General features: G+C 51.0%; 2 protein-coding genes across 4 annotated transcripts in view; one reads left to right on the top strand and one right to left on the bottom strand.

Moving 5' to 3' along the window:
• TMEM63C (transmembrane protein 63C) overlaps window positions 1-25,934 on the top strand; it is a 126,396-nt gene that overhangs the window by 13,404 nt on the left and 87,058 nt on the right. The window lies entirely within an intron of this gene.
• On the bottom strand, window positions 1,988-12,251 carry ZDHHC22 (zinc finger DHHC-type palmitoyltransferase 22). Its single transcript, XM_059182721.1, has 3 exons — window positions 11,817-12,251; window positions 9,435-9,974; window positions 1,988-4,228 (listed from the first exon to the last, which is right to left on the bottom strand). Exons 2-3 carry the CDS (start codon window positions 9,958-9,960, stop codon window positions 3,963-3,965), a joined length of 792 nt encoding a protein of 263 aa, XP_059038704.1. The 5' UTR covers window positions 9,961-9,974; window positions 11,817-12,251; the 3' UTR covers window positions 1,988-3,962.

Genomic DNA, 25,934 nt, shown 5'->3' with positions numbered 1-25,934 from the left:
GGTTACCCTATCAACTTACTCCAGATCTCTTAATTTGGCAATCAAGGCCCCCTTCTGCTCAGGGGCCAGCTCCTAGATTTAACTCCCTCTGCCTCTCTGTGCTGTCCCCTATGGTCACGATCCCATGATCACTCCAAGGTTCCAGGCCTGTTCCCCTTTCCTGGAAAGCCCCCATTGTCCATCTCCACTTGCTTAAGTCTCATCCACCTCTGCAGGCTCTGCAGTTCACATGGAAACTCCCTGGACCCTACAGCTAGGATGGGCTCTCTTCCTCCTCTGGGCTCTCCCAGGAACCTCTCCAGGATGTGAACCCCTGGTGGACAGCATTGTCTCATCTGTCTTCCAGCCCCACAATGTGCACAGAACAGAAGAGATGTGGAGTGAGCAAATGAGTACAAAATTTAAGCATTCACTTGCTCAATATTTACTGAGCACCTTCTATGTGCCTTGCCCCTGCTTGACATTCAGGATACAATGGTGAAAAGGCAAGAGTGTCTGCCCTGTGGAGTGTAGACAGCCCATGCTCTAGAATGTGCTCAAGATTAGCCACAAGTTCATTCATCCCCCACGCCCTTGCCCAGTATACCTAGGGTCTGCCTTCTTCGTTGCTCATTGGCATGTGTACAGAATGCAGACCCATATACAATACTGGCCTTGGCTGAAGGTTCTTCACCAGCCCAAGTGGAACTAGCACCCTGTAGTTATGTCATCCATTAGTCTAGGCCTGCTTGTCTTTAGGATGCATCAAACGTCATGCTCATGCACCTGCTCAAGGACCACTCTCTCCCTGCAGGGCCCAACCCCCTCGCAGCTGCCCCGAGGACTGGGTAGCCCAAAGTCTCAGAGAGGTCAGGGAGCCTGGCTGATCCTCAAGGATGGTCAGCTCTGGCTGTGATGGAGAACCACGTGGCTTCTCCACTTCATTCTCTCCCCCCCGTTCTCTGACCTGGGAAGGGGTGGGAGAGGAAGCAAAGCGGAAGGAAGTGGAGGAAGGTTCTCAAGTTAGACATTCTACCCCTGGTCCCCAGGGCTCCACAGATCCCAGCATGCAGACCTGCTACCAGCCCTGGGGTAGTACACATTTACCGACCACACAACACAACCCTGCTCATTCACAAAGGACATTGGCTGATGGACTGGAGTAGGATCCCAGGGTTCCGTGCAAGTAACAGGCATGGCCCTTTTCATCACTGGATTCTGAGGTGAGCCAGGGGCTCGAGGGGAGGCACGGGAGCAGCTGGGGCAGGAGGATGGGGTTTACTGGGGGAGTCTGGACAATGGTTATTTACCTACTAGAACAGAAGGGTTTTTAATACTTACCTTAAGTATTTCAACAGCTATTATGACTGCGTTGGTGCATTCTAGCCTTGCCAGCCCCGCTACCAGCCACAGCACCCATGCGATCACATCAAATCTGAGATAACAACACATATTTTATTGATGTTCTTCATCAACAATACAGGGCCATGTGTACAAATGCTACTCCGGTCCCACACCTGGCAACCTCCCCACATCACCACCCACTGACCAGTCTGCCAGGAGTCAAACCCTGCAGGTCTCCCTTTTATTTCCTCTCCCCATGTCAAGCCTCACAGTGCTGAGCCTCCAGGAGGCTGGGAATGGCATGGCTAGCTTCCGAGCTTGAGCTCTGGCGTTGGGAGAGAGCCAAGGCCTGGATTGCCCAGGGCCTCTCTTTCTGCCCCTTCCACTCCCACTGTTGAGGTATGGACAAAATTGAGGGTGAAGATGATCCCCAGTGACTTCCAGCCCACCAGCCTGGGCTCCTCTTCAGCCTTCTCTGCAAATATCCTTCCCTTCCAAGGGATCTGACCGGCTGACACCAAGATGGCAGAAAAACCATTTTTCAAGGGGTGGGAGTCAGTGCAAGGAGCCAGTGACGAGATTCCCCTGATGGCAGAGATCTTGTTTTCTTGTTCATTATTGTTTGTTTGTTTCAAGTTTTTATTTGAATTGCAGTTAGTTAACATACAGTGATTCATCACTTACATGTAACACCCAGTGCTCATCACAAGTGTGTCTTATTCATCATCGTATACCAGTGCCTGGAAGAGACTTGGCACATTGTTGGCACTCAGTAAATATATCTATGTACGAATGAATAAATGAATGAATGAATGAATGAATGAATACAGAAGGGAGTGTGAGCCAGGGGTGCCATTTCTACATTAGCCCTATAGAGGGCGTGAAGGCAGGACCAAGGTAAAGTCCTCCTGAACTCTGCTCAAGAACTCAGGGTGCTGTGTGGCAACGCTTGAGGTCGCTGTGGACACTGTAGGGTGTGGGCTTCAGCCCTGCTGTCTGCATGAATGGCAGACTGGCCTTGGGATTCAGTCAGAAGGGGCACTTGTGCTGTCCAAATTTCCAAATATGTCCCAGAGATTTGACCCTCTGGGTCCCAGAACACACAGCTGTGCCCCCATCCAGAGCCAATTAGATAAGCAGGACTGGCTTCACAACTACACCCCTATATTCTGGTCTCCCCCATTCCTGAGCTTCAACTCTCCCCATCTCACCTCTCAGAGCACAGCATGACCTTCCAGCTCCCTCACCACTGCCCGCACCTGCCCCTGACACTGCTCCATCTCCCTTTCCTCAATGCCAACCTCCCTCAACTAGCTTTAATACCCAGGTCATCTTGTCTCTCCAGAGACTCCCTCCTTGGTAGCTGGGTAGGGTCCTAGAAGTTTGCATTATGATTTTCAGACCCCTCCATGCCGGCTCCCTGCTTCATGAAAGAAAATAATTCACAGGCATCTCTATAGTTCTTGCCTCTGGACCAGCAATCACAAAGAGGATGCTAGAATCTTGGGGGTGGGAAAGGATCTTCCCTCTCCGGACCCTGTGCAGAAATTTTTTCCATGGCATGCCTGCCAGATGACTGACCAGTCCCTGCTGGAACACCTCCATGGGGCACTCTACTTTCCCAGGCAGCCGTTCAAACACTGAACAGCTTTAGCTGCTAGAACATCCTTCAGAAATGAACCCACTTGGTCCCCTCATTCTCATTCCACAAATATCCCAGTGCCCAACCTGTGTGTGACCTCTCTCCTCCACTCCCCTAAGCATTCTCTATTTCACAACAAACCTCCTCACCATCTCTCCCCCACCACATGCACATACATACACGCCCCCTTCTGTATGGTTATGCAGTCACATGCTTCTCTCATTTGTCAATATTTCTCCTTTCCTTCCTCCTTCTTCCTTGCCTCCCCAGTACCTAGCAAAGACCCAGAGGCTGGAGATCAAGGTGGGAAAACCTGGAAGAGTGCCAGGGAAAGGAAGCATCCAGGCAGGTCCCAGACTGGATTGGGGTGGCCAGCTGGGGCAGGCTGGACAGGGGACAGCACCTGGAAATCCCTGGTCATTAGCTGCTGCCTCCCAGAGAAAGGGCCTTGCAGTTTGGGGATAGGACAGTAAGCTACTGAGTTTCCCTTCCACTGCTTACAATTCCATAGAGAGGATAACATACCCCTCCTTTCCCAACCTCACAAGCAGTTGGCAGAGCCAACTTGGCTACCTCTTACACATGGTAATTTTAAACATTTTTGCCAGCCTCTGGATCCTGGGGAGAATCATACCAACAGCAAGAATCCATTCTCCACTCCCAACATGGATCTGAGAGGGAAAGTTCTAGCTGATAGCAGTGATGACATGAGACATGAGAGAGTGGATGAACAAGGCAGAGCGGGAGGGCAGGGGCTCCAACGGGAAGAAACAAAAGCAGAGGCCTCCTAACAGTTGGCTGGCTCCTAGGAGTGACCATTTTTCCTTCTTGCCACGATCTGTTAGGCAACACAGGTCTCTGTAGGTCACAGACCAGGGGTGGATGCTAGGATCTTGCCAGCTCAAGGTTGTATTGGGTCATGGGTAGAGACAAGAGTGTCATGGTCTTATGTTCGGGGAGAGTCAAGACACACACAGAGAAATGATGGGAATGCCTGCTACTTGTCCCGCTGCTTGGAGCTCTCACCTCCAACATTGAACATGGGGATCAGCAGGCCCAGCAGCCACCTCTTCCCGAAGACCTCCTGTAAGTTCTTGCGCCAGGGCCGGGCCCTCACTGCCACCCCCTTCCGCACCTGGTGACGGGTCTGCCCCCGGAGGATCAACAGCAGCTGATGGCAGCAGAAGCCTGCGCAGGCCAGGCCGATGGCAAACCAGAGGTAGAGCATGAGGATGACGAACATTTCAGAACCGAGGACAGCTCCTGCAGGGGGGCGGGGAAACACCAAGCTCGCTTTACACCCAGGCCACGTACTGAAAAGCAATCCATGCAGGCGCTTTCCGCTAGGGAGAGAGGGAGATTAATGAGACTGAAGCTATATTTTGTAGCAATCTCAGGGCTGCTGCATCGAGGGAGAGCAAGGATGAACTAGTTGACCTAACTTTTTCTTAGTGCCAATGGCTCCTGAGGGTAGAGGGGAGACCTGGGGACGTGGGGCAGAAGAAAAGGAAGCTTCCTGGGCAGTGCCTGGATGCTAACATTTCCTCGGAGTCAGAGACCCCGTCTCTCTCTGCCTTCTCTTTGCATCTGGGATCAGGGAGATGTTTTCGCAGGGGGTGAAGGGGGTGAGCTGGGGATGCTAGAGAGGGAGCTGGCTCCTGGGCAGTTGCCTTGACCACAATGCCACCTTCCTATGGAGCTGGGAGCACTGGCTGGGAAGACTCCCGAAAGTGACAGCATGATGGAGAACAGGGTCTAGTCATCAAGAAGAATAAATCACAAGCTCCAAGGGCAGTGCAAAGCACTGACTTAGAGAATAATTCAGTCATTAGTGTTAATAAGAGGACAGCATGGCCACTAGAGCATTTGGCCAGAGCTGTCCTGTCAGCCTTAGCCTTGCTAAGGCTGGAAGAGGCCCCCAAGGTCATCAGTCCAGCTTCCTGCCTTGGGCAGGAACTCTCAAACCCCTCCAAACTAGCACTCTCTATTATAGGTCTTAAATACCCACTGAGCAAGAGATCTCACATTCTTGTTCAGATCTGGGATGGTCAGTCCATGCTAGCTTGAATCTCCCAGCTCTGTGGTTTTGTACAGGTTTCTTAATGTCTCTGAGTTGCGGTTTGCTCATCTGTAAAATGGGTATAATAATAATGATCCCATAAGATCTCAGTAACCTTGCACAATTCAGGGAAATGGTGTACAAAGTGATTAGCATTGTGGTTCACACTCAGTGCAGTGCTCCTTGCTGAGGGCCATTCACAAATGAGGAGACTAGATCCAAGAAGGGCTCACATTTAACTCTTAAGACCATCAAGTTTTCTCCTTCTTTCCAGGGCCTGGCGTCCCGGATGGGCTGCAGGTTTGAAAGCCATGGTGGAGACACCTAGCTTGACTTGTCCAGCAGCTAAGACAGTGGGTCCAGGAGAGAACTCAAAAACCCTCTTCAGCCCCTCACTCCCTGCAGGGAAAGCCCACCACCACCCTTTCCTTTTTTTTTTTTTCTTTCAAGATTTTATTTAGGACAGAGAGAGATAGCGAGAGAGGGAACATAAGCACGGGGGAGCTGGAGAGGGAGAAGCAGGTTCCCCACTTAGCAGAGAGCCCGATATGGGGCTCAACCTCAGGATGCTGGGATCATGACCTGAGCCAAAGGCAGACACCTGATGACTGAGCCGCCCAGGTGCCCCCCACCCACTTCCAGTGAGATGAATGTTCCCACTCCAGGGACCCCACCTTACAGCCTCCTCAACCTCTGCAAATGTCAACCATATCCTTCTCCACCAGCATCCCCTGGCTCTGGTCCACCTCTTCCCTGGTCTCCTCAATCCCCAGTTTCCAGACCCCCAAGGGTTGGGCTTTTAAAACTTGTCCAATCGGAGCCCCAGTGGACTCAGCAGCCAGGAGGCCGTGGGCCGGATTCAGGTTTGCTCATTAGCAGCCTCCTCTCGCCATCAGTCCTGGGAGCTTTGATAGCAGTAGCTCCTCTCGAAGTTGGAGACAAATAATCCCAGCTGCCCAGGAGATGGAAAGCTCACTCCAGCCAACATGTTGAGCAGCCCCTCAGCTGGCGTGGGGGCAGCAGAGGGACAGGGCTTAGACAGGCTGTTCCATCCCTCTGACCCACTTCTTCCTTGTCAGCACGGGTTAGCTCAGGCAGCCACGTGTAGGATGAAGGATCCTGGGCCCATGGTGCCCTTTGGGCTCCGGGAATGCTGACGGGCAAAGATGGCCCTCGAGCTGGGATGTGAGAACATCAGAGCTGTCAAATGCCTGGCCTCCCTTGCAACTCAGCCGCAGGGATAAGCCTGGGCTGACGGAAGCTGTTTTCCATAGGCTTTTTTCTGGCACTAAATCAAGACATGTGGAAAAGACCTCATGGCCTTTTCCTGGCCCCTTGCAGCAGCTACAAAAGGCTATTCTGGGGACTTGCTTTCTCTTGAAGTGTTTGAAGTTGCTCAGCCTGGCTGCTTCAGCTCCTCTGAATTATTTAATAATAGTTCTGCTTCTTTTAGAAAATCACAGAATTTTCCTCAAGGGCCTAAATGGTCACACGATCCAATCTTTCCACCCCTCCTGCCTACCAAGCATCTATGACACCTTTGACAGATGGTCACCTAGCATCTTTAATAGACGTTGAGGGACAAGAAGCTCCCTCCCTCCCAAAATGGCTCCTTCATCAAGCAGCAGCTGCAGAGGCAGCTCCAGAGAGGCCGTGTGGTGCCCTGGTCAGCTCCAGGGGCTGGCAGCCCTGAGATTAAATCTTGGGTTGGAGTCACACCAGTGTTCTAGTTTAGAAGTGGTTTAAACTTGCTGAGCCTTGGGTTCCTGGGCCTTTAAAATGAATATGAGACTACTTACCTCCTGGACTTATGGGGATTGAGTGAAGTGAAGCCTGCATGGTGGGTAGCACATAATAGGTGCTCAGCAAATGTTAGTTCCTTTTCTCCTGGGCCTTCTGGTGGCACCCGCCATACTGGCACCCTTAGCCGAATGCCATGACATGGGTCAGACAGTGACGTCTCCATTTCCCAGATGAGATGAATGAGACTCAGAGAGGTGACACAACTTATACCAATCCCCTGAGGCCCAAAGAAAGTACTATTTCCAAAATCAGACTGGCCAGTCTCCCACCTCGGCCTGAGCCGCGGGCGGGCACTCACAGCCGTGCTGCGCTCCGCTGGCAGGCCTGACTCGGGGCAGCACCACAGCCAGGGACAGCTCCATCTATGACCACGCTTTCGCCTTCCCGCTCCCTCCGGTCCACCAGCTCCACCTCCTCCACCCAGCAGAAAAGAGAGAGTGTGTCTGCAAGTGTTTGGATTGAGAACAGGGGGAGAGGAGATAGGAAAGGAGAAGCTGAAGGAGTGAGGTGTGAATGTGGGCAGGGAGCGAGGAGTCAGGTCAGCAGGGGAGGAAGATGGCTGGGGTGGGAGAGTTGGTGATTAGAAATCTTGGCCTCCTTTTCTCCGTGGGGATGGGGAGAAAGCAAAAAGGGGTGGGACTCATCCTTCTGCTGCAACAGAGATCTGAGCCCCAAGGTAGGCGCTGACTGGCTCTCTTCTCCCCCCAGATCAAAGCAAGGGCCCCTCTTCCTTTCTATCCTGTCTCCCAAACCTAGCACATATGGACAGGCCTCAAGCCCAGGCTTATCTCAGATCAAACCATTTCAAGATCCTCCCGTTGGAACCATTCATTCTGATGTGATGAAGCTACTTGGAAAAGAAGTGTAATCAGGCTCTCTGGCTCCCCTCATGCCTCCACCTGCCTGTGCTCACACTCCACCCTCTAGCCCGCCCACCCACCCTCCCCCGGCCTGGTTATTTTGGGCCCAGCAGACTCCTGTGCCCATGCCAGGATCCAGAAGGCCCAGAGCTCTGAATTTGGGGCCGAACTCAGCCATCAGACCTTAAGGCAACCCTACAGCTGGGGCCTTCGTGGATCTCTGAATTCCGCTGTCTGATGGCACAACAGCTCTATTCCTGCGAAGGACTGGGCTGCAGCCCCAACAAAGACTGAAATGATGGCTTCCCCTAGAGTGGAGCACAATTTTGTGAATGGCCAGCCCAGGCACAACAAGACTATCTTGGGCTCTTGGTGGAAGTACCTGCAAGGTCTTTCTTTGTCCCCGAAAGGTCACTAGATGAAAAAACATGCTGCATTCCTTGTGCTACTGGGGGCTGTTTCAAGACTTGGGGGAGTAGGGTGGGGGGCGCAGAGGCTGGTGGTCAGGAGTGGTAAGATCCTGGGCAATCCATTTAATCCTATCTGAGCCTCAATGTCTTCATCTGAGAGATGGAAATAACAATCTCACTCATGCACACGCACACAGGCATGCACACTACCAACTTTAAGAACCAAGTGAGGTGACGTCAAAGGCCAGGGTAGGGATGGAATGGAAGGAAATGAGGTAGGGGTAAATTTCAAGGCCAGGTAAAGTGGTAAGAACTGCCACCAGGAGCCAGGTCCCTCTAGGCCAGGAACAAAGGAGCTCTCCCTGTCCCCACTGCGAGCACAGCTGAGTGCCAGTGGGAAGGGCCACATGCCTGGCTCCTGCAAGTGCAAGAGCCTCCCTGGAGGGTCAAATCCAACACCAGTGTCACAGCTCTGTGATGGGAAAATGGATCCATTAAACAGGGCTGCATCTCCAACCAGGGTGCCCTCTGCTCTAAGCTGTCTGCAGGCTAGAGAGCAGCCTGGTGGGGACAAACACAGTGGGCAGGACAGCAGGACTTAGCTTCCTGCTGGGGCTGGCCTGGCACCCTGGTCAGTCTTACTGTGGTTGGTTGGCAAGAACTTTGGAGGACAAAAATCCTTGGGGGAATGTGTGGGCAGGGCTGGAGTCCAAGCGGAGGGAGGTCATAGCGCGGGTGTACCTCAGAAGCTGCATGGAGGGGTGGTCAGCACCCGGCCCCGCCTGGCACAGAGCAGGGGTATCGTCTGGAGCCTCAGGAAATTCTATGCGCAGATGGTTCCCGGCAAGCAAGGAGGAGATGATGAATGAGGATGGGGAGTGGAGAGGGAAGTGGCCAGGAAAAATACAGGATGCCCAGTTAACTTGAATTTCAGAGAGATAGCAGAATTTTTACCTATTTTTTTTATTTTTTAAAAAGATTATTTATTTTAGAGAGAGCACTCGGGGTGGGGGCCGGCGGCAGAGGGAGAGGATCATCGAGGCTGAGTGCGGAGCAGGAAGCAGGTCTTGCTCTCACCACCCTGATATCATGACCCGAGCCAAACCAAGAGCCTGCGGCTTAACCTGTGGAGCCACCCAGGTGCCTCGATCACAGAATTTTTAAAATTTAAGTATGCCCCATGCACTATTTAGGACATACTGAAAAGGTATGCATTGTTTATCTGGCCTTATGATTTAACTGGGCATCCTATATTTTTATTTGCTAAGTCTGGCAAACTTGGGGTGGGGTGGAAGGTCCTCATTGTAGGGCCCAACCTGCCGGCCAAGGCCACTCACCGGAGAAGAACTGGCTGATGGAGGTGGGAAGGAGAGTGAGGAAGGCCAGGGGGTGGGCGAAGGAGGTGGAAAGGGCCGCGGAGATGTAGGCCACGCCAGCCACCATGGAGTAGAGGCAGGCAAGGGAGGTGTAGAGGCAGAAGAGGACGAAGTTGCGCATGTTTCTGCTGCCGATGCAGTTGCCCGTGAAGAAACAGTGATGGTCGTGCCTCAGGGTGACTCTGGCGCACACTCGGCAGAAGTGGGTGCTGGGCGGGGGGCACAGGGCCCTCCTGGCCGAGGGGCCCTGGCAGGCATCCAGGTCGTCGGGGGAGTTCTGGATGACCAGGACGTAATTGCCCAGGGCATTGGTGGAGAGGAACAGGAAGAGAGCCCCGTGGAGCAGCGCGGGAGGGAAGAGCCTGGCGGTGGCGGGGTCCTGGCGCATGCTGGGCAGGAAAAGGAAGAGCTGCAGCGCGAAGGTCACCAGGGAGATGCACAGGAAGTAGGCGGGGGCCACCACGTTGAGGAGCCTCAGGGCCAGCATCCTCGATTACATTCCTAAGGGGCCCGGGGTGAGAGGAAGACTCACTGCTGTGTCCGTGGGGCATCGTCCACCAGTCCCACCCCACCCAAATCCAACCTCCCCGTCCCTGTCCCTTAGATCACCCCTCCTCTCTTCCCTAAACCAAGCAGGTTGGTGTGAGACCTCGAGACAGAAACGGCCTCTGGGGGCCAGGCCCTACTTCCAGGTGCCTGGCCCCTCAGTTTCCAAGAAACCTCGACCTTGACACTCTGGAGCCCTGGGGTCAAGCCCAAGGAGGTCAAGGGCAGGGCTTATTGGCTGTTTGGAGGGGATGAGGACCATGGGGCTAGGGCTCCACCCCTTTATGGCAGTGGAAAGGAGCTCAGGTTTGGGATTTCTCCTCCAGACCCTCTTGGAGGAGAAAGCAAAGAATTTGGGTGGGCCAGAGAGAAATGACCTACTGGAAGTCCTGCTTCACCTTTTCTCTGACCCTCCGAACCACCCCCACCCAATCTTGGGCAATACTCAGGGACCACACCCATAACCCAAGGTTCTTTGGAAGTCTGTGTGCTTGTAGGTCCATGATTTGCAAGTGTGTGTGGTGGGGAGTGTGTGTGTATGGGGGGGGGGGCTCTTGTGTATGACTCCACATGTAATCTGTGTGCGCCTGGTATCTGTGTTTGTGTATGTATATATTTGTGTCTCACACACGCAGCCGCTGACACCTGGCTTTAAAAACAATTAATTAAAACAATCAGTACATTCACACCGGTGCCCAGCCACCGGGTGAGGTAAGGGGGTGCAGCCGGATACCTGTATCAGCCGGTCCTGGTCGGCCCCTCTCTCCATCGCTGGCTGCCCTGGCTATTTCTTGGCAAAGATCGTTTTCATTTGAAGCGACGAAATTAAAATCCCCCCTTCGTGCCCTCCCCCCATCCTCCTGGAGCGAGAAACCCAAACAACCCCGATGGCGCCGAAACCCTTTCGATGCCAACAAGCCCGCCCTGCGCGAGGGAGCGGATGCTTGCCAGCCTTTCGGCGGATCTACCCCCGCCGCCAAGCACCCCCGCCGCATCCCCACTCTACCCTGCCCCCCAAAGCCCTGGTTCCTGCCCAGCTTCGGAAGCCACCGGGAAATAAGATTCCTGGTGCCCGAGAGAACTTTTCCAGGGGCTAAGGAGTCGGCGAGCCCTAGGCGCAAGAAAAGTTCTGGGAAGGCGGCTGCACCCAGGATGGGCGAGTGCCACGAGGCCTCGGTCCAGGCTGTCCCGTCTGGAATGAGCGACTGATCACCTTGGAGTCCCCTTTGCCGTTGCCAGTGCCCCTGTGGACCTGCGGCAGCCATGGGGAGCACGAGCCTCTCTCCACCGCGGGGGATCAGCCCAGAGCACGCCCGGGGTAGGGGGGGGTCGCTGGGGGCTCCGCGCCGCCCCCGACCGAGCGCTCCCGGGGGCTGCGGCAGCGCTGCCTACCCCAGAGAGCCCCCGGCGCGGGTCTCGGGCGAAGCAAGTGTCTTCCCCACGCCGGTCGCCAGGGGGGCGCGGGAGCAGCCTCCAGATGCGCCGCGGCGCCTGGAAGGCGGACAGGGGCTGGGGGAACTAGGGGCGCTCGGCGGGCGAGCGGCCGCAGCCCCCCGGCCCCGCACCTGACCGCAGACCCCGCCCGGGCGGCCCGGGGGCGTGAGGAGCCCTCCGCACGTTAACCAGCGGCGGCCTCGCCCGCGGCGGAGGGCGGCACAGCCGGGAGCCTTAGAGAGGCTGGCGGCGCGGGTGACCGCCGGCTCCTCGGCCACCGCCTCCTGGACGCCGGGGAAGCCGCCCCCAGCGCCGCCGCCGCTGCCGCCGCACCGCCGCAGAGGGGTGGGGAAACGAACTCACCGAGCTCGGGTCGCGGACAAGAGGAGCCCTGGACGCCGGCTCTCGCCCTCCCCGAGGCTGCAAAGTTGTGGGCTCGGCCCCGCTGGCTCACAGCCTCCTCACGCTTCGCTTCGGGGGACTGGGCAGGTAGCGGGGCTGTGGGGAGGAGGGAGCGGGCAGCTGCCTTCCTCCCACTTGGGAGCCAGCGAGTGGGGGCCAGGAGGCGGCGGGGATGGCAGCTGGGCACCCCTCAACCCCGCCACCCCTCCCTCCCCTCCTGGGGGCGGCGCTCTGGCCACCCCTCTCAGCATCGTGGACTTGCCCCCCCTTTTCCCTGGAGCCGGCTGGGGCGCCCTGCCTGACTTCAGCCGCCGATTCCAACTGGGGAATCTGGATTCAGCGCTGATGTGGATGTCCTAGCCATTCTCTGCTCCCTCCCTCCCTGCTGTGGCTGACACCCTCGCAGCTCCCCACTCTCTCGGAATGTGAGAAGCCTGGGGGGTTGAGAGCTCAGCTTGCCTGGGGCAACACCCATAAAGATCAAGGACGTTGTGCACACTGGGGTTGAGACCCCCCAACTCTGGAACCTGCCTGCCTGGGTCTCAGTGTCCGCCATGCACTGCTGTGTGATCTTCAGATTCGAGTTTTTCATCTGTAAAACAGAGATGTAAGAATTATATGATAATATATGTAAAGCCCCGAGACAGGGCCTGCCCATGGTAAGCACTACTTATTAGTTCATAATTACTGACACTATTTACTGGGCTCTTGTATGTACCAGGCACTGTGCTAAGCCCTTAGCGTAAGTCAGCTTTGTTAACCCTCTCAGCGGAAGTTCAGTCATCCCCATTGTATGGGAGGAGGAGGTTGAGGCACAAGAGAACCTAAGTCACATGGCCAAGGTCATCCAACAGGAAAGTGACAGAGCCTGGATTCGAACTAATGCGACCCCAGTCACCCTGAGACCCACGGGGAGCTCTGATTTGGGAGAAGGGAGGATAGCAGAAGAATGTATGTGTGTATGTATGTATATATTTAAGATTTTATTTATTTACTTGACAGAGAGCGAGCATGAGTACAAGCATGGGGAGCAGCTAGCAGAGGGAAAGGGAGAAGCAGGCTCCTCGATGAGCAGGGAACCCAATACAGGGCTCAATCCCAGGACCCTGGGATCATGGCCCGAGCCAAAGGCAGATGCTTAACCAAGTCACCCAGGTGCCCCCGCAGAAGAATTGATCCAGACCCAGAGCTTGAACCAGGAGTTCCCCCCTGGAGCCCCACCCCCACTTCCTTGTTCCAGTCTTTTTCCCCTTCCTGACTCCACTATTCTGAGATGGGTACTGAGGCCCACTAAGATGACGGGGACACTCGGCCAGTGTGTGTCCGTGGGGATGGGGACAGAGCAGAGAAAGCTTTAGCGACATTACAGGAGTGATGGTGCCACCACTGCCTCAGTTTCCTGGGCTGTCACAGCTCACTCGTGCAGCCTATCCCACTCCTCTGGGTGAAGGCTAACATTATAGATAAATGTCTATTGCTTTCTCACATGGCTGATTAAAAACAAAGGCAACCCCTTAACATGAGGACCATATGCTTAGCAGCTCAGCCTATAGTTTGAACCATCAGACACTGTTTTCTTGGTATTTGATTACATCAGTGTATGCCAAGATAAAAAGGAAGCTGGGGAAGCTGTCCATGTTCTCCAAGGGTCTTCTATGTGAGCAAAAGATTCTGAGAATCTTGGATTCTGAGAATCAGATGGCTCTGTGTCTCCGGTGGCTCCAGGGCAGACACAGGGACGCTCAAATGGCCTTTTTTTCCTGTAGAGCTGCTTTGTGTCAAGACCATGGCTGTCTGGGCCCTCTTCAGTAAGCTCCACCGGCCTCCAGCACTGGCTGGGGAGGAAGGGAGCCTGGAGTGCTTGATTTGGGCTCTATTGATTGAAGATCTCCATTCCCTAAATACCTTGAGAGTCGGGCAGTATTTCTAATTTTATTTTGCGTATGGGTGTGTGGTGGGAAGGTGTGCGACTGGATGTGTGTGTGTGTGTGTGTGGTGTGTGTGTGTGTGTGTGTGTGTGTGTGTAGGGTGAGAGAGAGAGAGAGAAGCTAAATGAATGTGGGAAGATGGCAGTGGGGGAAGGGAGTATTCAGGCAGGAAAGAGTCTGGCTGTAGAAATGCAAATGGACAAGAACAATCACTTACTTAGAGTCTAGCGACAGGAAGGGACATTAAAGCTTCAGAGCTAGAGCTAGTGTTTCCTCAGTGCCCCCCACCCCCCACTTAGCGAACTGAGTAAGAGGAAGAGCAGCCAAATGTTATTTTGTTTTTCTAAAATTGGTGCTTATCCCTGACAAAATCAATAGGGAGTCAATTTAAAAACTTCACCCCGATGATTCTAGACCCTTCAGAATTCAGCAGACTGAAAATGAACACTTCATTGCTTCTTACCAGCTGTGGGACTCGGAGAAGGTCACTTAACTTCTCCGCCCTCAGTCTTCTCACCCCTAAAAGGGGATGCAGATGTTACCTCTCGGTGAGAATGATCAAACAGGATAATGTAATTTAAGCCCCTCTGTCTTGGCAGAAGATCGGACAGTGTTAACTTCTTCTTCCTCCTAGCTCACTCCAGGGCCCTTATCTTTACCCCACAAGAGTACCTTGCCTTTCCGGCTGAAGCGAGAGCTCCTGGTCTATGTTGGAAATATTTTAGGGTCTCTTCGGTACCTCCTCACAGGATGATTCGCCCAGCAGACTCACTGAGTACAAGTGTATTAACCGATGAGCTGATACTGGCCTCTTTCTGAGAGAAAAACAATGTCCCAAGGTCTTTGGAATGTCTGATTAAGACCATAGTCACCACTGATCGTGCGTCTTGCCACGACCCACCCCAGGTATGACATCCTCCATAAAGAGCATCAGAAAATAATTTAGAAACTACACTCCCCATGGCCCTTGTCGCATATTCATATAGTTAAGCTATATTGTACCTGCAGGCAGTCCCAAGGGGGCAGCAACACAGACAGGCCCCTGATTGCTGCAGAGCACTTTCCCAGAAGTACGCACCATAAATCTTGCTGTTTGCTGCTATTATTTGAATAAACCCAATTCCCTCCCAAGCGGCAATCTTTCCATTTTGCCTCAAAATGTTGTGTACTAAGAGAGGAACTCTGTGCAGCTAACAGCTTCTCCCTTGGGTGGGGAACCACCCCCCCACCCCACATGTCTATCTGGCCCTACAATTCCCAGCTGTTTAGGATGGAGAACATTCCAAAATGCAAGGGGCCCCAGTGAAGGAGGCTGTGGGGATTTTCCTTCATTCTCAGACTCTCATTATTTCATATTGATCAGGGTGAAGATAAACTGGGGTCTGAAGTCTAACTGGTGCCCTGAAATTAAGATTTTAATAGACGGCCTCAGACAGGATGCTCAGGCATGGCCTGGGGCAACCACAAAGTGCTCCACGAGTCTCAGAAGGCTTAGTGAGATACCATCCCTGCCTGCCTGGGTAGAAAAAACATAAAAGTATCATCTTTGTCTCAGCAAACCACATACATGGAAATCGGATTAGTACAGAATCTCTACTAGAGGTGGTAAGGTACTTGGCCAACTATGTCTTCATTTTAGCAACAACATTACTTTGTTGTAATAAAGTGCTTTGCAGGTTACAAAGTACATCCACGAAATTAAAATTTTATTCCACGCATCTCTCAACAGCCCTGTGAGCTAGCTGGGAAAAAAAAAATTATTAAATCCATTTTTCTTATAACGAAACTGAATTCAGAGATCTGCTGCATGTTAATTTGCAAGATTTGCCTATGTTTGATGTAAAATGTAACTCAATGTGGGGAGAATCTCACTGATACTTAACTTTTCTGGAACATCTCACTTGCATGAAGGAAGCAGGTATACAATGTAGACCCTCCGAATAAAAGACCTGCATGATGTTTCCATGAGATATTTATGTAAAATTCCATGAATAAAGCAAGCCTGCAGCACATTAAACAAATGTTCTCGAGCATTCTGCTGTGTGTGCTGCTGGAAAGTGTGTATGGATTTGGGAGCCGTAATGCTCTTCAGCAAAGCCCACATGTCAAGGTAGGAGCAGCAGGTCTGAACGTCACCCTCTAGGTGACAGGTTACCCCAGTGGTCTCCCTGGTGATTGATGCAGAAGAGTGGAATTCTTGGCTTGGCTTGGCAGAACCTCCTTTGGAGGGTTCAGGCTGTGGAAAAACAAATGTGATCTTTTACCAATTAGCCATGGTTTCCAGGGACCAAGCAGGCAGTCCTGGTAGGGAGGCCTCTGCCTGTGGACCAGTACGCAGCTTAGCCAAGGTGGTGGCAGCAAGATTAATTGGCCCTTTGGTCTCAAAGCCTGCAGGAGGCAGAGGGAGAGAGAAAGAGGGAGCATGGTGTGGGGGAGATGAAGAGGAGGGAGGCAGAAGGAGGAGGGAAGAAGAGGGAAAAAGAGAGCAGACCGAAAAGAAGAGGGGCTGACGGAGTGCTCACTCATCTGGCTGCCAGACTCTCACTTTATGTCTTCATGCTGGAGGGCGCTCAGGGGCACAGGGGGAGATCAGCTGTCGCTGCGGAGAGTGCTGCAAGATGTCTGGAATGGGAGGGAAGGAGACAGAAGGTTGACATCTCAATTAGAGGAGGAGGGAGGTGGGACCAGGAGAGCCACTGCTATGCCCTTGGCTGCTTGTAAGACTCTTGGATGTGTTGTAGTGGTCACAGAGCAGCGGGCAGCCCAGACTTCATACCCCTGAACCCCCTGCTTCCAACTCCTCCGTTGCTCCAGCAGACATGGCCCAGGGCCCAGGAGAGAGGCAGTGTGGTGTGATTGGTGGGGATGGGAGCAAAAGCTTTTGGTGTGAACTTTCAGTGTCTGCTGGCCTTGGCCTGAATCACTCCCTGTTTTCCCATTCACTTGCTGTGTGACCCTGAACACGTGCCTTAGCTTCTCTGAGCCTCAGACCCTCTGCCCATCAAATGGGGCTTTAAAAAAAAAATTATTTATTTATTTGACAGACAGAGATCACTAGTAGGCAGAGAGGCAGGCAGAGAGAGGGGGGAAGCAGGCTCCCCACTGAGCAGAGAGCCCGATGCGGGGCTTGATCCCAGGACCCTGAGATCATGACCTGAGCCGAAGGCAGAGGCTTAACCCACTGAGCCACCCAGGCACCCCTCAAATGGGGATTTTAGGGAACTTGTATTTTGTCATCAGTTTTACACGACAAAGATGCCAACTGAACAGCACCTGTCTCTTCTACTGAAACAGTCTTGCAGCCACCGAATAATCTTGTTTGCTTGCTGCACAGCAGACTGCCTCCATGATGGTCCCGTTTGTATGTTTACTTGCTTATTGTTTCTTTTTATCCTATGGGCTATAAACCCTGCCAAGGACAGGATCTTGCCCACCAGCTTTGTCTGCAGCTTAGGCCCAGCACAGAGCCTGGCACACAGTAGGCGCTCAATAAATATTAGAATAGATAAGAGATAGCCTGAGGGACCAAGAGCATGAGGGAACTATTTGGGGGTATAAAAAAATCTACACCTTCATTGTGGTGATAGTTACAGGACTGTGTATGTTTGTCAGAACTTACAGGGCGCTCTCTCTCAAAAGGGTGGATCTTCCTACATGTAAATTACACCTCAATATCTGACCTTTAACAAAAAAGCTATGGGACGCAATGGATAAAGAGAATTCAACTAATAAGGATTCATATTTACTGTATGTGTCAGGCTGATAGGGGGCCAAGTGCCTTTACACTGGTTAATTCATTAAATCCTTACAACAGCTCTGTCTGATGAAAGTCTAACTCTACCTATTTTGTAGAAGGAAAGGTGGAGGGTCAGAACGGTTATGAGATTGGCCAAGACTGCAAAGCATGCTGGCAGAGGAATTAAAGTCTAGGTCACATGATTCCAATGCCCAAGTCTCACCCCATGTGGTTCCTTCTGCCTCTCACATCTAAACCCTCATATTGACATAGAAATAAAGAGGCCATTTTCCTTACGGAAAAGTAACACATTATACAGATATTGGCCTCTTATACTTTAGCATGAATTAGCCAGTCAAAATCTTTTCTCAGTGAAATAAGGTATAAAGAGAATGGGCTTTTTGCTGGAGATCAGGAATGGGGTGGGATGTGAAGTACAGTTAACATAAACAAGCATGCGGTATGGGGTAGAAGTGACAGATGGGACCAGAAGATAAAAGGGAGCCAAGAAGAGGCCTCATGGCCCAGAGTGGTTGCTACTGTCCCAGCCACCATGTCCATATTCCAGTCAGCAAGAAGGAGAAAAAGAGAAAGGACAAACCTCTCTCTCTAAGGACTTTTCCTGGAAGTTGGGCACAACACATCCACTTACCTCTCATCAGCCAGAATGTAGTCACATGGCCACACCTAGCCACAGGCACCTCTGGAACCAGTTAAAATTTGTGGGTTGTATTAATAAAGAGGAAAAGGAAAATTAATTTGGGGGCCAACCGTGGCATCTCTTCGTCTACTATGGAGAAGTTTAGACATATCAAGTTATCTAGCCCACAGATCTCAGGACAGAAGCTGGAGTTTCCTGGAACGTTTGGTCTCTTTAAGATTATGGTTCCTCATCGGTCAAATGGGGCTACTACTTCTGCCTTTTCCCACCCTCCCACTGACCTGTGTCTTCCTTTGGGCATTTCCTCACAGAAACAGGCCCCGGAAATGCAGCTCCAGCCTGACAGAGCCTTGACCTCAAAAGAATATGGGCAGTGAGCACCATAGGCAGCCATGGTCAAGTGTCCCAAATCATCTGGCCAGATCAGCAGGCTTGACATCTGGCCCTGGATGCAACAGAAAGGAGAAAGAGAAAAGATATACTTAAAAATTATTTTATTTTATTTTTTAATATGTTAATTTTTAAAATTTAAATTCAATTATTTAACATATAGTGTATTATTAGTTTCAGAGTTAGAATTAAGTAATTCATTAGTCTTATATAATATTTAATGCTTATTACATCACAGGTATTTTTAATTTTAAAAAACCACACAAGTAATGTTTTTATATGAAAATTTTAAGTTATAGTGAAAAATAAGGCAGAAATCCTTTGATCCTAAACCCAGAGATAATAATCATTAATATCTTGTATGTGTCTTCTAATCTTCTACTCATTCAGATTTTTTTCCTTTTAATTATAATTTTGGACTCATATCTTCTTTCTCTTTTATAACCAGCCTTTAAAATTCTGCAATAATAAAACAGTCCTCCCATGTTGACAAATTGACTTTCCCCAAATCATTTTTTTAAGATTTACTTATTTGAGAGAGAGAGAGAGCAGGGAGGGGCAGAGGGAGAGAATCTTTCAGGCAGATTCCCCTCGGAGCGGAGAGCCTGGCTCCATCCCATGACCCATGAGGTCATGACCTGAGCCAGAAACAAAGGTCGCCCACCGAACTGAGCCATCCAGAGCCCCTAACTTCACTTTGTAATGGCCAGCTTGATTGTTTCTCTTACAGAAGAGACACTGTTTAGTAGGGATACACCAAAATCTGGCTTTGACCTTAACGTCTCATCAAAAGATGCTCTTCAGCTTCAACTTTGGCTTTGGTCTTTGAAAGGCTGAAGGGCTCGTCCAGACTTCATTGTCATGTCTGGGTTCCCTGAACTCGTGTATGACTGATCCATGATTCTGTGGCCATATGACATCATCTTTGCATCCAAGAAGCATAATGGTCTCTGTGATACACACATGGCAGGTTACTCAGATTTACTGTTAATAATCACTTTCAAATGAAGATAACCTTCTAGATGCAGCTTGTAATGAATATCATCTTTCATGCTTTATTTGTTGAAATTCTATCAACCAGTTAAAGCTTAAATGTATGTGTATTATTATAAGAGTAAAATGCTGTATCACTCATGATAGTTATAAACATTGTCCCTTTCATGTGCAAAAATAATTAAGACATTTCAAGTGTTTAAATATAGAAGGAAACATTGAAAACTAATAAATTTTTTTTTAAGATTTTATTTATTTGTCAGAGACAGAGAGAGAACAAGTGTGCAATTAGGGGGAGCTGCAGGTAGAGAGAGAAGCAGACTCCCCACCGAGCAGGGAACATGATGTGGTACTTGATCCCAGGACCCTGGGATCATGACCTGAGTCCAAAGTAGATGTTTAACTGACTGAGCCACCCAGGCGTTCTGGAAAGAATATTGAGATATTGAGAAACATGTCAGCTGGATACTTTTAGAAGATACTTTTTGAGGCAATAACACTAAAACATTAAAATAATAATATAAAGCAGAATAATGGAAATGAAATTCTATGAGAGTTCTGATCTTTGTAGAATTGTTTGGGATACTAGTATTCAGTAACACTAAACAAAAAAATCTTTAAAAAATTGTCATTTTTTTTTTAGTTGCTTTATTCTTTTTAGACCATAAGTCCTAAAAGTTTAGTTACTTTATTCTTTTTTAGGCCATTAAAAAGCCAAGTTGTGAATATCTTTACGATTCATCTTGTAAAGATAAACTTAAAACAGGATGTCAATCAATCTCCCAATTTCATGAGGAAGAAAAGCTGTATCATACGTAACAATACCCATGGTGAGTCATATTTGACCCCACATGGAAACGAATATAAAGAGAAGAAGAGATTATCAAAAAAAGGGAGGCTCACACTCCTCCACCATCATCAGTCAAGAGGAAGCACTGATCTGTTAACGCAAACGTGCATAACAGACCGTCCAGGAGCAAGCCGGCCACTGCTGGCGTTCGGAGACTGTTGGCCCAGCACCTGCCACGCTACCTTGCTCAGCACTGACCATGCAATTCATTAACAATGAAACTGTCATCAGGACTAATCTCAATTACAATTTTAGATGGACTTCTTTATCAAAAACACTTGCTGCACGAAGGGGATAGTAGACTCCGGCCTAGATTTCAGGCTGAATACCAATCTCCATACTTGCCCACCTGGCGTTCAGCCCAAGTGTGTACTGAGTGCATCTCTAACTTTAGATGATTTCCAATTTCTCCCTATTATTAGCAACATTGCAATGAATGTCCTAGCACAAACAACTCCGTGGGGCTCTGTGATTATTTCCTTGGCTGAATTCCTAGTAGGAGAGTGGCTGGGTCAGAAAGATTCCTATTGCCAAACTACCCTCCTAAAAGTTTGTACCAGCTCTCCTCCCACCAGAGGAGTGGAGTAGCGAGAGATTGTATCTTGGCTCCTCATCAGCGATGGCACCCGCATTTGCAACCTCCCACAGTGGTTGGCAGTTGGGTGGTTGAGACTAGCATCCTTCAGACAGCTCCAAACCCTTCTGAATCCTGTCATTGTGATTATAGCTGTAATTTGTTTTGTGTTTATCTTCTTTCTGGCATCGTGGTAGACAGTTTAGGTACTTCTTGCATTTTAATGCTCACAATGATGTTGCAAAGTAAGTATTACTGGCCTAAATTTACAGATTAGGAAACTGAAGCTGGAGGGTTGGATGGTCCTGCTCCTGGTCCTAATGGAAGTTTCCAGAAGCCTGGCCAGGGAGTAGCCCGAAAGACTTCTCCTTCAGGTAAATGAAGCCTGTAAGGGCCAATCCCCGTGACCCCCAACTGTTCAATCCCCGAGAGAGCTGAAAGGGCCCCCCAGCCCTCCTCGCTGCATGCATTTCCAGCCAGGGCTTGAAGGTGGAAGAAAGGCGAAGGGCAGTGCTTACGGAACCCTCCTCTGCGTCGGGCTCAGCCCTCTTAGGCGCTTTACCTCCATTCATGTCCTCTGCTTCTTGGTTGTTGCTGAAGGAAACTGCATCAGAACCTCTGCCTTCCCAGAGTGACCCGTCCCTCCGCCTGGTGCGTGCGTACGTGCGTGCGTGCAGGTGTGCGTGCGTGCGTGCAGGTGTGCAGGTGTACGTGCGTGCGTGCGTGCTTGCGGGTGTGCGTGCGTGCGTCTGTGCAGTAATAGACCCTAACGGCGCCAGGAGCGGGTCAAGATTGTTGGTCACGGAGTCTTCCATCACAGCAGATGACAGCCTGACCACTTGCGGGGGAGGCGTCGGGGTAGTGATCACGTGCCAGGGACTTGATATGCACGATCTCTTGGAGGTCTCAAACTGCCCGGTGAGATATTGCTCACTGCTTACCGGGGCCGGGCCAGAGGGTTAGGAAAATGTTCCAGAGGTCAGGGTTAGTAAATAGTCCAGACAGGAAAACCTACTTTCTCTGAGCCAGACAGGAAAACATACTCCCTGACCCAGACAGGAAAACATACTTCAGTATATTTCTGTGCCCTTGTACCAGCCGGAAGCCTTGAGAAAGAAGCAAGGAGCCTGCAGAGCCCCCACAGGAGGCGGCAGGCTGTTATTCTGAGGCCTTGCAGGGGGAGGACGCACTGTCCCTGAGCTGAGGGGGACACAAGAATGTAGACGGCTTGGGGAATGTGCTGGGTGCTGGCCTTCTAGCTTGGAGCAGAACTGCCTGGGCTGTGTGGGTGGTGGCCGTGGAGTGTTGTCCTCTCCTGTGAGGACCTGCCCCTCCCTCCTCTTTCCACATCTGGAACTGGGGAGGTGAGACCTGAACGCCTAGAGCAGGTGGAAAGAGCTGGGCTGCTCTCCTCTCTGAGATCCTTCAGCAGAGACACACACAGTGCAAGGGGCATCGCTACCAGATCCCAGAGTCACATGGATGTGGTCCAGTGCGACTGAGTCACTCACCAGTTGTGTGACATTGAGCACGTTCCTTAGCCTCTCTGAGCCTCAGTTCACGCCATAGAGTGTGGGCACAGTAATCATTCTTGGTCAGCAGTTTTAAGATTGAGTGAATAAAGGCTCCTGTTCAATTGTCACCTCAGTCAGAAGCCAGCCCCCGACTCCCTGTCTCCAGTGCCCACCTCTACAGGGGCCTGCCCTGGGCCGAACCCGGGGTCTCCTGGAATTCCAAAGAACCATCTGGGATGCTCCAGGGTTCTACCCAAAGCCTTGTAGGCTACACACTCACTGAGCCTTCAGACATTTGCATGGGCTGTGGTCCCACCTGGAACACGCTTCCTGCCCCTCTGCCTGCCTTATTGTACTCAACCTTCAGGCTTCCCATAGTTGGCTTTTTTTTCCAGGAAACTTTTCATAAGCCTCCAAGTCCAACTGACACATGTCCTTCTACAACCATATCACACCAAGTTTGGATGGCTTGTCAATTATCTTCCATCGGACTCTAAGTTCAGGAAGGGCAGAGATTAGGTTCTGCCCACATTGTACCCATAGTTCCCAGCATGGAAGCTGGCCTAGGGTACGTGTTCCAGACATGAGCTTTGACTAGCAGAATAGAAGGAGGGGGTCTGGGTGGAGAACCTGTGGGAGGCAGACCATTATAGATTATTTTAACAGGGACTCCCAAGCAGGAAAGATGAGGGCAGAACTTGAACTATCATGGTAGCAGGGAACCTGTCTTTTTCCTTCTCTCAGGCAAGAGAAGATATGTCTAGGGCTGCCCTGTACAGTTGTTCAGGTTCTGCACTTTACAATTCCAGAGCATCATTTTTCACCCTTCGGTCAACGTAGATTTGTATGATTATTGTGACCATTTTCCAGCAGATGGCAGTAAAGTATCTTAAGTTAAGGCCACGTTTTTTTCTGTTTGTGCAAATGCACTGTTCAGGCTATCTGCAGTGCTGGGTCCATCTCTCCACCAGCCCTCCAATCCACTGAAAGGTTGCCTGACACCCTGTTCCAGCTTTGTCCCACCTCCTCTTCACTTTGTGGTTTTACAAACTGCACCCAAGGCCTTAGGGAAAGAGACACTAGAGTCAGAAATCCCTACCTGCATCCTTTGTTCCAAAGAAGGTAATGTTTGTGATTGAAAGCCCTGAGTTCAAGTCCCAGCTCCTGCATCTCCTAGCGAGTGATCTTGAGCAAGTGAACTTGCAGTTCTGGGACCTAGCTTTCTTTTGTACAAAGAGTGCATTAATACAATGCAGAACTCTCCTCAATGACCCTGGAAGGATTTGCTACACTGCTGGGGCAGGGGTGTGCTGTGGGCCACGTGCCTCCAGTTGTGTCACACACACAACCCTCCACCACCACCAGAACCCTTCTCCTAAGGGATCTCTGTCCCAGTCTCCACCACCACTCCAACCACCCTCCAGGGACTTTGGCCACTTCCATCTCCACTCTAGACTCCTTAGTACAGTACAGACAGCTAGCCAGTGAACAAATATTTATTGAGCATCTACTATGTGCTAGACTCTGAGCCAGTCTGTACCTTCTACTTGCTTACAGTCTTATGGGGGGCAATAAAATGGGCATAGTTGCCATTTTGTTCCTGAGTCATCAGCCCCAGCCCATTGCTCTGAGACTCCAAGAAGAAAGAATCCTTGCCCTGTCTCTCTCTTTATAGTTACTAGGCCACTTCATGACTGGACACTGTAGATACCACTTTGGCCCCAACCACAATAAATACCTCCAGGATCCAGACCAAGAGAGTCTTAGGTGGGGGCTCCTCTGCCCTGCTCATCCTGGAGCAAGGTTGAGGAAGCAGCAAACAAACTCATTATGAGTTCCACTTCAGTTTGGTTTGGCTGTGAAGAGACAAGAAGCCCAAAGAAGTAATGGCTTGAATGAGACAGATGCATTACCCTCACTTGTGGATGAAGTCTAGAGGCAGGCAGTCCAGAGCTAAAATGGCCACCGTACAGTGTCAGGAAGGACTCAAACTCTTTCCAGTACCCTGTTCTGTCATCTATCAGGTGTAGTTCTCATCCTCATGGTAGAGGTGGCATCTCTGTGCTGACAAAGCCCTGTATGGTATCAGGCCCCCAGACCTCGTCTATAACATCTCCCCACCATTCTTAGCATGCAGCTTCCACTTCATGGTCCAAAATGGCTGCTCAAGCTCCAGCCATCAAGTCAACATTCCACCAGTGGGAATTAGGAAAGACAACTGAGCAAGGACATACCATCTCTGCCTAAGAACATTCCCTGGAAGTTACTCATGATACTTCCATTTATCTCCCATTGGTTAGAACACAGTCATGTGATCATCTCTAGCTGCAAAGAAGGCTAGGAAATTGTCTTCACTGCAGATGTGCCCAGTCGCGGCGGGGGGGGGGGGGGGGCGGGAAGGGGGCAGAAAATGGTTATTGAGCAACTCTAAGACTTCTCTAGCACTTCTTGCCTGTGAAGTCCCATCTCCTGCCTACAAGAGGTGCCTCCAAAAAGCAGTCTCTGCGGCATAAATTAAGCAAGACTTAATAACTCAATAACCATACGATCACAAAGCAAGACTAATGCAAAGACAAAAAGGATATCATTTCCTCTCTGTGTGTAAGGAACCTTTGTACTGGGTTGTAATTATCATTGACAACGTTCAGTACTGCAAACCCCCCAGCTCCCAGCGGCCCAGCCCTGTTCCTGCAGGTTCAGCTTTGGTCCCTCCACCCCCTGAGACAAAGCCTCCTAGCATCCCGCACTGCCCCCTCATCCCTTTCTAGAGTGAAATCTGGCTGAAGTGAAGGTGTGGGGAGCCATGAGGGGGAGGCCTTGTGACAGCGGCTGCTGCACAGGCAGGAGCGGTGGCGGTTGCCTTGGTGAGTTGGGCAGAGGTTTCTAGAATGCTGCTAAATGCGTTTTCCTGACCCGCCACCACATTTTCTTTCTTGCTTAGGAGACACTTCTTGGGGGCTGAGGCCCCTTGGTCCCACCTGGTTGTCTCTTCCCACCCTTTTGAAATACTCATTTGCCTATTCATTACCTCTTCCTCTAAGATCTCAAGCCCTCGGACACCCCAGGGCAAGAGATGCGGGGTCAGACGATAGCCTGTTTTCCCTGCATCTTCATGCCAGCCCTGCGCCTTAGGTACCCCATCCCCATTTGGCAGATCAAATCTCTGAGCCTGAGGGCTGTTGGGCACCGGCACCGGCTGGCCAGCTCGCAGGTGGCACCCTGTGACTGAAGCCAGCTCTCTGATGCCCAAGCCACAGCATCTCCATGAATTCTACATCCCAGGTAGGGTTCTGATGGCGGAATTTTAAGCAGGCTGTCAGGTGGCAGAGGAGACTTTGGGGGCAAGAGTCCTGACTGTCTCCACCAGCTTTTCAGGGATATGTTTCCAGCAAGGAGAGGAAATACGACCCTGCTGGGACCAGTACCTGGCCTA

The sequence above is a fragment of the Mustela lutreola genome, chromosome 7 (assembly GCF_030435805.1).
Source record: "Mustela lutreola isolate mMusLut2 chromosome 7, mMusLut2.pri, whole genome shotgun sequence".
NCBI lineage: Eukaryota > Metazoa > Chordata > Mammalia > Carnivora > Mustelidae > Mustela > Mustela lutreola.
Note: the sequence above shows the minus strand (reverse complement) of the source record. Positions and strands in the feature narration are given on the sequence as shown.